This window comes from Rhinoderma darwinii, chromosome 8 (assembly GCF_050947455.1).
Source record: "Rhinoderma darwinii isolate aRhiDar2 chromosome 8, aRhiDar2.hap1, whole genome shotgun sequence".
Lineage (NCBI taxonomy): Eukaryota > Metazoa > Chordata > Amphibia > Anura > Rhinodermatidae > Rhinoderma > Rhinoderma darwinii.
This window is the reverse complement of record NC_134694.1, coordinates 72,281,701-72,296,415: the sequence shown is the minus strand read 5'-3', so window position 1 is coordinate 72,296,415 and position 14,715 is coordinate 72,281,701. Positions and strand designations below refer to the sequence as shown.

The following is a 14,715-nucleotide window of genomic DNA, read 5'->3' as shown; positions in this document are numbered from 1 at the left end:
CCTTTGTTTCCCTCCCTGCCCCTGCTGGCGCTTGCTGACAATTTCCATATGGCTGCAGCCCAGATACGTAGTTAGGTTTGCTACAATGACACTGATAGGAGATGTATGTGCATGGCGGAGTATGCGTGTCAAATTTGTTACATGGCAGTTTTACCTTTCACCCCCGATTTGTGTGAAACCCAGAGATTCAGGAGACCTCCCCTGCTTGACCTTGCACTGCAACATAAAATATCACTAACCTTCATACAGGAGGGCATTATACAATGTGGTTGGGTTGTAGGTTCCACATACTGTGACTTTCCTGAATTCCAAAATGTGATCCTGATCAAGATTTTTCATACACCTCAATATCCTAGTTGTTTTATTCTGCAGCTTCTTATTGCACCACATCAACTATCATCTAAGATGGCAATTGAATCTCAATAGACAGAAGTATATGGATATCTTGAGCTGACCTTATGTTCTGCAAATTTGACCATACTGAGCTACAATTGCAAGTTGTTGTAGATGTGTTAAAAAAAAAAAACTACCCTGACATTTTTTAGTCATATCAGTTTCTAGAAAAGCTGGATGACAAACAATATAGCCACTATTTCAAGTCCCAAAGTTTCTGTAAATCTCTTTAGTAATTGACTGCATTGACATCAAGCACACACTGTGTAATAGCTTTAGCTGTGTATTAATGGGTTAACAGCTGATTTTGTCCACACAGTTTACGTAGTGAATAACAAGGGCTTGCTTCTACATGTCACATAATTTTTGTGTTTTCAAAATGTTACATGACTACAGTGATCATTTATGAATAGCGCCAGCTCCATATATCTGTGTCTGCTCGCTTACAAAGCATCTATTAGTGGTGGCGTCGTGCCCTAGTCAGACACTGTGGTTTTGTAGGTTCAGATTTTCTTGTTTGAGAGGAGAGACTGATAAACACGCAAGTTAGACATCTGCTTTATTTATAGCATGAGAAAATATATGTGAATTATGAATTGTATAAATTCTTTTACTGAACAAAAGCTAAGTAGTTACTCCACCTGTAGAGATGCCTTTATATGAAGTCATTTTTTAAACAGCAATCTCTTAAAATAGTAATATTAAAGTAGTCGACAACACCATTTTGCTAGAAAGGTCTCTCTTATGAAAAATACCTATTATAGGGGGTCCCGCTGCTGCGACCCCAAACAATGAGCTGTAATCTCTAAGGAAAACCTCGCAGTAAGTGATTAATTTTCCTGCAGCACCACCAGAGGGGAAATTAAGCATTACATAGTTTCCATTAAAATTCATAATGAGAGACATTCTTTTTAGCCTCACTATTCTGTCTATTCTGACTGTTCAGTCACTGGACACCATCTGTTAACTCAGAATTTTTTAAAGGATATTTGGAGGAGGATTTTCTAAACCAGACAACTCAGTTATGAAATCACTTTTGTTAGCAAAATATTAGATAATCCCCGGCTCTTTACTCATTATGTGTTATTTTGAACGGAGCAGGCAGTCAGACCAGGTGAAATCCTCAACACCCAAATACAAATAAAATATAGCAGTTATTTTACCGCTCTGATGGTCGTATAGACGACACAGTCTGATATGTATCTTCGAAGGGTAGAAAATCCCCCAGCCTATATGCAAGAAGGCAATTCCTTAGTCCGAATTGCGTGCTTTTTGGATTTTTCTTCAACTTGTATTTCCCCACAGGGATGCAGAGATGCTAAGATCCAGGTAGGCCCAATCGAACACCACACTATATCTCCAAGGAGGGAACATGCCCCAGAGGAAGCCGGAAGGTCGAAACCCAGGGTTGGGCTATAGAGTTTGGCTATAGAATATGCTATGAATTATGCTATGTTTTAAATCTTTTCCCTTTTTGTAAGTATGGAATAAAAAGCGTGAAGTGATCTAGCCCAAAAAGTGTTGCACTATTTGTTTCCTTGTTCCCTCTTTGGAGATATAGTGTGGTGTTCAACTGGGCTTACCTAGATCGTAGCATCTCTGCATCCCTGTGAGCAACTACAAGTTGAAGAAAAATCCAAAAAGCACACGATTTGGACTAAGGAATTGCCTTCTTGCATATAGGTTGGGGGATTTTGTACCTTTCGACGATACATATCAGACTGTGGAACTGTCTTCTATACGACCGTTAGAGCGGTAAAATAACTGATATACTTTTGTTAGCAGTAGAGAAGATCAAAAATACATTAGTACAACATCATACTGGGAATTTGAAACTCAGCTGCTCCTCCATATTCTCAGATTGCTCCATCTGCTAACAGGAGCAATTTGGCTGATAATGCCATATTATGTCCTTGAAGGGGTTCTATCATCAGTGACCACCCCTTTAAGATTGGGTCTGGCTCCCGGCAACCCAGGCAAATGACTGATCTTACAGGGCAGCTCTCCGCTCTGGCTCATAGAGGGGGGTAACTTTTCACATCCAGATTCCCTAATAGGGCATATGAACAAGGATTGTCTTCTTTAGGCAACCCCTTTAAATACTTACAAAGGTGAAGGTATGCTTTAAAACAAACTCATGTTTAGCGAAGAGTAATGTGTCAATTATACATAATTATATGTATTAAATGTGATAACATTAGTTTTTGTATTAAATGTGATAACATTCGTGTTTTTTTTTGTGTATGTACACAGTCCCAGGAGGCAGAAAAAACAGCAGATGACTCAAACAGTGACCTCTCAGAATTAATTAAGAGAAGGTTGGAAAGTGTGGCCAGTACTGGCAGTTCTGCCAGCTCCGGATTTATAGAAGACAAAAGTTACAGTGACTCAGAGGAGGAAGAAGAAGGTATTAAGACAAATTAATAATTCTATTCGTTGTGAGTGGGAAGTGGGTAAAGTTTAGGAGCATGTGTGTGGTTTACCAGATTCTTTTAGCTGGAGAAAATAGGAAAAAAGCTTTTGGTGGAAACAAATTCTGTGTGCAAATCTTAATTTCTGGTTCTAGTATTTTTATGAATGGCTTCAAGGAACGGTGGGCTGGCAGGATTTCTGTTCTTTCAAGCAGCACGTGGCTCAGTGGTATCATTAAAGTCCTGAATAGAATCCAAACAAGCGGATCTGCATGCAGTTTGTAGGTCCCGCCGTGTTTGCGTGGGTATCCCCCAGGCTCTCCTCACTCGCTCCAAAACCGATAGGTTAATTGGCTTCCAGTGAAATTGGTCCTAGTGTGTGTGTGTGTGTGTGTGTGCGTGTGCGTGTGCGTGTGTTGAGATACGTAGGACATATATAATGGATAAATTTAGATTATTTTTTTTGCAGCAGAACGTCATCATATAGGGTTTTAGTGATAATAAAGCTCTGCCGTGTAGTCTATGTATTCTTCTGTTTCTTCCTAGGCCTTCTGTTAAACTCATACTAAGTTTTAAAAAAAAAGTAGCTGATGTTGTAAGTTGTCAGCAACTTTATTAATGGAAGCCCTGTGGTTTCTGTGATGTATTTTCGTGACTTCATTTACTGGAATAAACCCACACAATGGTGATATGTTTGTCACAGGCCAGCCACTCAGCCTACCATGCACTCCTCTGCTATTCTGTACTTTATCACTTCTTTTTATTAGACCTCATATTTGCGTATATAAGGTCGCCCCTGTTTCTTCAATGGAAAACAATGAAGGTTTTGGTTTGAACTGCACAAAATGTGGTAGTCACGTGCCAAGCAGATGCCCCCTTGACAAACCTTAGCAGAGAATTTGTGACCTGGGCTGTGAACTTCTAGAGCATACTATTCAGAGATTTTTACGTGTGGTGAAATTGCTTTACCAGTGCGAACCATGTTGTATAACCATAGCAAAGCCATGTTTGCTGTACTTTATATCCCAGAAAAAAACGAATTGCAGGAAACAATTCTTATTAAAAGAAATCTTGGAGAAAGACATTGGCTGGGAAACTGTACTTCTGCTAGAAACACTTGTGTAAAGATGTGTCCAGAACCGCTCTCACTATTCTTTAGTAGTGATTATTTACACATTCAACACAATGTTATTTTTCAGATCCTGAAGATGTGAGCAAGAGACAGCTAACAATGGAAGATCTGATTTGTTACAGCTTCCAGGTGGCAAAGGGCATGGAGTTTCTGGCCTCGAGAAAAGTAAGAATTCCAGAACTGGGCAAACCCAGCCTATAACCTTATCTTTCAGGCCAATTTGCAAGCTAATGCATTGTGGTTTACCACCAATGAGGCAATGCTTTATCTTGTTTATGCCGGGACATATTATTTATTAAATGGAAAATTTAACCAAACAATTAATATTTTTTAAAACTTCATATTGTCTAAATTCCAGTTAATGTTGCAAAAGTCCAACAAGACACATTGTTAAATGATGAGAAAAACAATTATATAGAAGTAAACAGACAAATATTACAGATCACTAAATCATTCGTTTGTAGAAAAAAATCATTAGATGTATAAATATAAACAGTTATAAGTTCTCAACATAAAACCTATGGCAATTACTCCCTGATCACTTTATTATTTAAAAAATATAAATGTACACTGTTAATAGAGACTGTTATTATGTAAAAAGAAAACGTGAGATTTATAATATCCGTTGCAAGGGGAAACTGGAGGAGTTTAACAAAGAAATGTAACAAACAAATGTTATTTTTAATTGTGGGACAACCAATTTAAGGAATTCATTCACATCTAGACTGATACTTTGCTTGTTATTCTAAATATTCACCTATGCTTGTATATTCAGCCTACACCGCATTTCCCTAAAATACTTTATATCTATTATATTAATCATACAGAGAAAGCAAGAAAATTTAATTCCCTACAGTACGTCAGCAATTTTATGACATCCAGATTCTGTTGTGCTCAGTTGAGTACCATACTGGTTGCCAATAAAGAGTTCTTCAATTTATGACATATCCTCAGGACAGCCCATTGATTTCAGTGGAAATTGTGTAATGCTTTATTTATCCTGTGGTGGTGCTGCAGAGAAATTGAACACTTGCTGCCATTTCCTGTGCAGATTACAGTTGTTGTCCAAGCAGCGGGACACCCTGTAATCAGCTTTTCTTCAGGGGACCCTTCTAACAAAAAAATGACATTTTTCTCACTTTTGATATACATAAATAAAACTGAAATTATAAAATAAAAAAAATTACATTATAACCCTGTACTCATTAATTTTATGAAAGTAGACCACTTACACATTGTAAAAATGGCACCCAGCACTTTACGCTCATAGGCGTCTTCATGCAATTTTGCATCAAAGCGTCGTTTTTTGTGTAAACAATGTATGAAAAGTCAGGTTTGTGGCTAGAAGTCTAAACTAAGCAAAGACGGAGACTCACAAAACCTCCTAAATATAAATTATTAAGATGTGCAGAGGTTGTACATGCCACTAATGCCTGTGTCTACATGTGCACATCTTCACAAAATGACTAGAACTGAATAAACCAAAAATCTATGCGATCCGGTCTGTAAAGTTCGCAGTCACAGAGGCAGCAAATGTCCTCCTTAGTTGAAAAGGGTGCCAAAATGTGTAACTGCTCTTACCCCTGGAGTGGGGGGAAAAAAATATCCTCCCCCTTAAATGTGACAATTAGAGAACACATATACTCCATGATTTGTAAAGAGGATAATAAGATGAAGTAAAGTTTCTGTATAACCCGCTGGGGTCAGTGGAATACTGTACATGGGGAGAGACGACAGTAAAATCCTGTGTCCTTCCTTCTTGCTCTTACTTGCAGATTAACCCTCCCACCCCAGAGACACAAAACCGGAAAGTAAAACTTTTCATCCTGCTCCCTGATTGCTTCGCCCGAATATCGCTTTGAACTGGTATTGCTGGGATTCTAGTACAAGAGTATCATATTGTAGCCAAACACTTGACACACACCATGCGTATACTAGGTGACCAGAGGAAAGTGAATCTGTACCTTTGAAGCCACTTTAAATTATATATTAGGGAAAAGGGTAAATAGCAATTGCCTATTTTTTTTTAATTATTATTATTATTATTATTATTATTATTAATAATAAACTTTTGTGGTAGTCTCATAAATTTCATGGCTGTTCTAAGAACTTTTATTATTATTTATATATGATTTTATTATCTAAAAGAGGTGAATTCCTTTTACTATAAAGTGCCACAAATGATCACCATGTTGGCACTACAGTAAAAAAAAACCTCTACCTTGAATTCAAACTACAGTTTACTAATCAATGGATTTTATATAATACACTGGGCAGGCATCCTATAAATGTTTTAGGAGCAGTTATTAGGGTCAGTTTTTTAGCCGTACAAAATGACATTGGCTGCAATATTGTACCACATATTGTTATTATAGAGTTTATCAGACTATGAAACATTTTAGATAATATTGTAATGGTAGTGGTGGGGTGGTCAATATTTTCCTACATACATTACACATTATGTTAGTAATTCCACTGATGGATATTTCTCATAGTCTGCCTTCTTGCTCTTGCAGTAAAGAGCTGCAAACAGAGAGTGATTGCTCGCTCACAACAAATAGTAATTTAGTAAATAATACAAAATCTGTGTTTTGTTTAATGGTTCCTCAGGCACAATCTTACCAACAGTACTAAGAATATAATTATTTTAAAATGCCTTCAAGATTTCTACAACCCTTAAACACTTAAAGCTGTGGATAATTCTTGGCATTGCAAAATACATTTATAAATATACTTTATTTTTGTTTATTTTATGAAGTATTTTATGAAGAATGTTGTCCTACAGCAACTGGTACTAAAAGTGAAACTCCTCCTTTGATGAACCTCTGCTATATAGTCAAAAAATGTAAAATCTAGCATACATGTAATGTCCACAGTCGAGTCCCATTATTATGACCACCAGCTAATATCCGGAGTAACCGCCATGTGCAGCACGGACAGCAGCTAGACGGACTGGGAGTGACTCAATAAGGTGCTGGTAGGTTGTCTCAGGTATTTGGCACCATGCTGACTGCAGTGCATACCAGATTTGCTGGAGGGTGCATGGGGGATGTTCCATAGAGCGGACAAGACGATCGAGGTGGTCCCACAGATGCTCAATTGGGTTCAAGTCTGGCAAATTAAGGGACTAGGGGAGTACTTGGAAGTCTTAGTCGTGCTTTTACAACCACTGTCGGACATTTATAGCTGTGTGACATGTCGCATTGTCTTGCTGGAAGATTCCATCTGTCCCAGGGAAGACATACAGCATATATGGGTGGACGTGATCTGCAACGATGGATTCATACCCAAATCGGTTCATAGTGCCTTCCACATGGATGAGTGGGCCCAGAGAATGCCTTGAGAAAATTCCCTAGACCATTACGCTGCCGCCACCAGCTTGTGTTCTTCCAGCAATGTTTGCAGGGTGTTTGTTCTCTGATTATTCTCACTTGAAACACCAACGTCCATCCGTTCAATGAAGCAGAAAACGTGACTCATCGGAGAAGGCAACCCTTTGCCAATCATCGGTGGTGCTATTCCGATACTGCCGTGCAAATTGAACCTCTTTCCGATGCACCTTTGTTAGCATAGGAGCAGTGACCATCAGTCTGCTTCAGTACCCCATACGCAGTAGGGTTCGCTGAAATGCTGTTTCCAGACACACGTCTGATAGTCCCCTGGTTGATTTTCATGGTGAGCTGCTCCACTGTAGCATGTCGTCTGGCCCTCACGCACCTTCAAAGCAAACGTTCACTTCTCACATCAGTGGCACGTGGTGCTCTGCAGTTTCCACGTCAGTTATTCCCAATGGTGCCATTTGTCCACTCACGATACATTTTCACCACAGCAGCACGCGAACAGTTCCTAAACTGTGCGGTTTGAGAAATACTGCCACCCTTGGCCCGAAAGCCAATAATCATCCCTTTTTGCTACTCTGATAAATCACCCCTTTTACCTATGGCAACAACGAGTGATATGTGTTCAGACAGCCTATCGCACACCTTATATGGCCACCAAGCCAGCCCACGACACATCACTTCCTTCATGGGTTACGCGCTGCCAACCTCAAAAGTAGGAGGTGGTCATAATAATGTGACTCGATTGTATATTCATTATCATTTTTAAGAACTTTTTCAATTCATTTTAACCTGTGCAGTGAAGAAAAAGTTAGTTGTCATACGGATATTGGTGTAGTTGCTATTGATGGATCTATTGTGGTGTCCTGCTGTTAATAAGATATGGAATGGATATGGTCTGAATGAGATATCACTTTAATACCACATGCAGCTCATACAATTATTAGATATGAATATTTTGGTCAGGCTATAAAGAAGATAATGTTGTAATGAGCTCAAAACTGAAAGAAAAAATATGGTCAGAATAAAATCCATCAGCTTTTGTTTCCAGGTAGCCAAAAATAAAGAGCACCAGCATTATCAGTGGGCTTTGTCTGGTATTGTAGCTGTGCACCATTTGCTTCATTGCTACTGAGCTGCAATTTCAGATATAGCCATGGAGAAGATTTTTCAATTCCCAGACAACCCCTCTGAGGAACAACTGTGTTTATGAATATTAGTTTGAAGTAATTGATATAAAGCTGAGAGTGAACAGTTTCCATTTAAGATAGCTTAGGCCAAGTTATGAGACCCATCACTAAAAAAAGAATATGTTGAAAAGAATAGAAGAAAGATGACAACCAGAAACAAGAGATGAATTTGATTTGTCAACATCTATTAATTGTCCTAATAATTATAGTATATTGTTTGTGAGGACTAAGGCTCTGTTCACATCTGCATCGGAGGCCGTTAGGGGCCTCGCTCGCAGATCCCACAGGGTTTACCGGAGACAATAGGGCAACATGCTGCTCTATTGTGCCTGGTAAAATCACGAACACCCCGACGGAAAGCCGACAGAACCTATCAATAAGTTCCGTTGGCAACCGGCGGGTTCCGTTATTCCCTTAACAACAGAATTGTTCAACGCAGGTGTGAACCCGGCCTTAAGTGTATAGAGATTGATTCATTCTTGTTTCAATTATAACAAAGTACACTGCTGACCAAGACTTTGTGAGGCTTCCTCTTTACACGTAAATGTCTGTGAATTGTTATTACATAAGACAATGGATAAGAAGTTTTCGTTTTTTGTACTACATTTGAGTAAACCTTTTAAGATTATTATGTTTTGATTTGAATGGACAGGAAAGCGATTCTTTGAAGGATTGTAAAGCATTTTTATTGTTTATAGCATATCCTGGGGATTTCAGACATTTCTTACTTTTCCATAGTGTATTCATCGTGATTTGGCAGCCAGGAACATCCTATTGTCTGAAAATAATGTGGTGAAGATCTGCGATTTTGGCCTAGCTCGTGATATATACAAAGATCCAGATTATGTGCGCAAGGGAGATGTGAGTACTGCTTATGTGTTGTGTACAGGAGCATAACTATAAATGGTGCAGATGTTGCGGTTTCACCCAGCCAAAACACCCATCTGCCTTATATGAGCAGATCAGTATTATAAATTCTGTGTGATAATTGGGGTCTCTGTTATAGATTTTTGCATTGGGGCCCAGGAGTTTAAAGTTGCACCTTTGCTCGTGTATTTTAAACTCAGCTTGGAAATACGATACCTAATAATTGTATAAAAGGGGTATTACCTTACATTAGGTATCACATAGGCATATCACTAGGAAATGCCATAACTTTATAGGGGTTATCCGGGATATGAATTTTATTTTATTACTGGAAATGAAATAAATAAAATAAATAAACTTACCTATCCCTGCCCCCTGACACTCTGGCAGTAGTCCCGGTTGGCTATAGCATGTGACCGCTGTAGCCAATCAGGGGGCTCAGTGGCCATATGTTTTATTTCTGCCACTATGCCAGAAATATGATTCGTCACCAGTGAGCCATGCCGAGCCCTCTGATTGGCTGCGGCGGTTACATGCATGTTAACAGCCACCGGGACTGCCGCTGGAGCGACAGCGCTGTATTGCCCGGGGCAATGATAGGTAAGTACTGCTTTTTTGGTTTATTTATTTCATTTCCAGCCTTTATAAAATATTTTTACATCCCGGATAACCACTTTAAGAACGGTGGGGGTCTAACCTCTGCGCAGGGAAACTGCAACACACAAAATAGATGGATCGCCAGTAGTGCAGGAATGAACTGTGAGGAATCTTCAGTGCTACTTTACCTGCATTCTGAGGATCATTGGTGCTCCAGGCATATCCTAGCAAAATACCATCACTTGTAATAGTGGGAAAACCCTTTAAGATGCAAGATGCATAAAGACACCCCTACTCGAATTAAAACAAATGCAGCTTTGAAGAACTAGCATTGAAGTCATTAGAATGGGCATGGGTTTATCTGTATTCCTGATTATAGAAGGTTTATAGCATGGCGCTGCCTGGCAGAGGTTGTGATATTGTGTTCCAGATATGTCATCATGATGTTAATAGATGTTTATTCCACTTGCAGGCAAGGTTACCGCTTAAGTGGATGGCCCCTGAAGCTATATTTGATAAGATCTACACCACACAAAGTGATGTGTGGTCCTTTGGTGTGCTATTATGGGAGATATTTTCATTGGGTAAGTTATAAAGGCAAAAGCAGCTTATCTAACATACAGGCTGCACTTATATGCAAGGTCATGTTATGGACGCAACGGGAAAATGTCTATAGTACTGGAAAAATATATTTTAATTGTACTCTACTTGGTGTTTATCATATCAACTAGTAAAGCTTGGACTTCATTTTAGAAGCTTTTGTGCCAAAAATGCTTACTTTTCTAAATGTAGTTGAACACGATGCTCTTGGCAGTTTAGGGCAAGGTCGCATAGACAATTGAAGTAAACTAGGCATGATCTAAGTAAAGACTAGTTTAAAGTACTTTATAGATATGGAAATACAATCATTTTAAATTTCGATTTTCCTCTTTTAGTGTTTTTGATAGTCTTACTTTCAAATACCATATTGAGGACTTTCGAGTTAATATTAGGACCTTCTTCTATTAGCTTAAACAGAGATTGGCTGTAAATAGCTTCTCATTCTTTAGAGGTCCCCCCATTCCATGACAGCCATTGATTTAAATGGCAACTAAAAATGCTTAATTTCCCCTGTGGTGGCACTGTAGGGGAATTAAACACTTACTGCTTGGTTCCACAACCTTTGATCAGTTTATCATCGAGAGACCCTTCAAAAAAAATAAATTGTCCGAAGCAGAGAACACCTTTAACACCTGACTCTGCCCATTGAATGATGGGTCATGTGTGAACCGACAACTGTATGAATTATCGCAACATTAATGAGAGCATTTATTGCAAATTGTAATTTGTAGTTTCTGGTTAAGATTAATGGGAGTCTCTTGCTCAGGCTGCCTACCATTGTCCTAAACAAAGCAGATCCTTGTACTCCTGGGACCCTTCAGCGCTGCTCAAAGTTTGACATAACTAAGGGCCTCATTGCCACATGTGGATTGACTAGCGTATGGTACAGACAGCATGGATAACTTATGAGTACTGGTAGACAATGCAGTGCTGTCTGGGAATAAAACAGCATAAAAACGCCCTAAGATTGGAAAGTTTTTATTGTATCTTAATGAAGTTTGTTGAACAATCATGCATTGCTGAGGTTTCCTTTGAAGAGCTGTGTATTTGTCCTTTTATAAGTTCTTCCAGAACAAGTGACGGCACAGTGACCATATGACACTGTTTGTTTTAGTACGGGATTTGGGTATTTAAGACTTTTCGAAAGTAGGCTAGTTAACACTTCATGGTCAATCAGCATTTTATTGTTACAGTGAAACAACGAACTTTATTCCACTAGACATATAATTCTGTGCAAAATATTTAGAACATGAGGAAATATCATTGGGTTGACTGTTTAGAACATAGACAGAATTCGACAGATTAAGTTTTATTGCTCTCATTTCCAGTTGTTGTATCTATAGGTATATGGCCATTTCTGGTGCATGTATTATTTACATTACATTTTGGTGCCAACTCATTTAATATAAATTACAAATAGATATGAAGCTTCATTTATTTGGTGGGAAGAGTGGAAGACTACAGAGATCAAAGTACTGTTTAAATAAAAGATCTTATAAAATTGTGAAGGATTTTACCCATTGCATTTCAAAAAGTGAAATATGAGGCCAGATCTGCAGCAAAACGGAAGTAAAAATGGATGGCACCTCAAGCAGCTTAAAAGCTAGGTACACCCTTTCGTAAAAGATATTTAAGAAGGGTATTATTATTGATTCATAGTGATACAAATATAGCAAATACATTCCAAAGGATTACTAAACATTCATATACATAAGGAACCTATTTATGCAAATAACAAAACTTACATGTGCTCTCCAGATTGTGTCTTTAGTCCCTAAATCACCAATCTACGTACACATAAATAATTCCCTGTTCTCTCTTCCCCTATTTCCCAATCAGTATTATTTATTCATAGCGCCAGAGTAGAGAGCAGATTCAAAGGATGTGAAGTTGGCGCACTATAGATAACAGAAAAAACCAGAAATGATCCAGCGATAGTGATATCAAAAATGGGAAAAAACTAGGTTTCCGCTTTATTGAGATGCAAGCTGTCAGAGCTTGGAATGGAACATCAGGAGGAAAAACAAAGTGGTGATGCGGCAATAGATTAGCCTTAGATTAGGCTAATCTATTGCCGCATCACCACTTTGTTTTTCCTCCTGATGTTCCATTCCAAGCTCTGACAGCTTGCATCTCAATAAAGCGGAAACCTAGTTTTTTCCCATTTTTGATATCACTATCGCTGGATCATTTCTGGTTTTTTCTGCTATTGCTGCCGTGTGCCGTCGCGGCTGACCCGGGCGATTACCAACACAGGAGTGTCAGATCGGTGAGCTGGAGGTTTCCTCCCATTTCCCTTTTCCTTCTATACTAGCACTATAGATAACTATAGATGGTCTTAATCTTTTATAATGTCTGAAATAGTTGATATACTAATTAATAAAATTGATCCTGACAAAATCCAGATTGCCTGCCAAAGGCGACTGAAAGATGGGGCAACGAGCTTTTAGAAACATATTGGAAAAACATATTGAATATGATAGTTAGACGTCATAGGCTTTAATTACGGGTCTAAGTTACTGCTTTTGGTAATTGTTGTTTTTTCAGTCTGTTTTGATGTAAGCTAGGAAATTAGCGACTACATGTAAAGTACCGTGAGGAAATGGCTATGTGTTCCTTTTTTAAATTCAGATGTTATATGCAGGATACAGACTGTTTATTAATGCTTTATCACATTTTAGCAACTTCTTAACCTATGCATTATATCTTTCATCTTTTCTTGAGTAGAAGGTTCCCGTCCACCCTTCCTGAAGAGATGTTTAATAATGAATAATTTTAATCCACTTTGTATATTGTTTTAAGATCGCAGCCAAATATTCAATCCTCTTTGAATAGTGCAGTGATCTTGAAATTTTTTCAATTGAATTTAGAACCTTTCAAGGCACATGAGGGCTTAAGTATATATATATATATATATATATATATATATATATATATATATATATATATATATATATGTCTAGAGAGAGAGACTAAAAACAAGAAACAACACAGCACACCTCACAGCACTGTAGATCAGGCCATGTGCACGTTACCCAAAAAAGGTTGAATCAATTCCTTAGCTTGGAATGAATAGCAGAATTGTAGGACAAGTAACAGCACCAGGAGTTCAAAGTAGATGGAGAGATGTTGGTTTAATCCCCAAAAAGTGAGCGACAGTTCGGTTCACATCTGAACCCATCTCAAAACTATATATATATATAATGCATAAAGCACCTCTCCATACAAATAATACATTTTACTCCCTCATGTGCTCATGAATGTTAATTTTCTGTTGGTGTTCTTCGTATCTCACTCCTTAGAGTAGAAGTTTGTGCTAAGGAGAGTAAGTTCACCCATAGTAAGCCATTTTAGAGTTATAGAGCTATGGTCACCAACATTCATACAAAAAGTTATCTGCCCTCTCCTTCCTAATAGCTCCTCTCCTTGTTAACTTTGTGAATCTTACTCCTAGGGTGCAGTGCCTGTGGGCATTCTTAAAGAGATTTATCAAAATTAGTACAAAGGAAAAATTGAGTTATTGCCCATAACAACCAGTCAGATGCCAGCTCCGCAGTTTTTAAAGGCTCTGGAAATTCCATGTGGCAAACTCAACTAACACATCAACTGTAATCCACAACTGACTGAGCGCTGGGCCCCATTTCCCACAGAGCACTTGCCTCTTTTGCCTAATTGAAAGTATGTCCCTGTGCTTTCTATCACTACCTGTGCTTATACTCAATGGGAATGCATTCTATACCAAGAGAGGAATGTCTACATGATAGCCCTTATGTACCTTGGGCACTAGTAATGCCAACTCCAGTCATTTCAATGGAAGGCACATCTTTACTGAAAACTGTTGCATTAATATGGTTCTTGCAATATATTCAATTTTGACACATACAACTTAACTTTTAAATATGGCACACTGACCACATCTATACAAAAATATATTAAACAGATACAGTTGGAATGAGAGTTAAACTAACATATGTGTGTATTCGATGTTTGCATAGGTGCTTCTCCATACCCCGGTGTACAGATTGATGAAGACTTCTGCTGCCGTCTAAAAGAAGGAACTCGGATGAGACCACCAGAATACTGTACCCCTGAAATGTAAGAAGACATATTGTTGTTATTTTTAATATATTGAAATATTATACAATTTAGGAGGGAGAAAGGAGAACTTTACTGTTAAGTTGACATTT

General features: G+C 38.3%; 1 protein-coding gene across 1 annotated transcript in view; it reads left to right on the top strand.

Moving 5' to 3' along the window:
• LOC142659525 (vascular endothelial growth factor receptor kdr-like) overlaps positions 1-14,715 on the top strand; it is a 198,125-nt gene that overhangs the window by 171,232 nt on the left and 12,178 nt on the right. Inside the window, exons 21-25 of the mRNA XM_075835736.1 lie at positions 2,647-2,800; positions 4,004-4,101; positions 9,203-9,325; positions 10,401-10,512; positions 14,524-14,623. Of these exons, the coding sequence (XP_075691851.1) occupies positions 2,647-2,800; positions 4,004-4,101; positions 9,203-9,325; positions 10,401-10,512; positions 14,524-14,623 (587 nt within the window). The remainder of the gene's footprint in view (positions 1-2,646; positions 2,801-4,003; positions 4,102-9,202; positions 9,326-10,400; positions 10,513-14,523; positions 14,624-14,715) is intronic.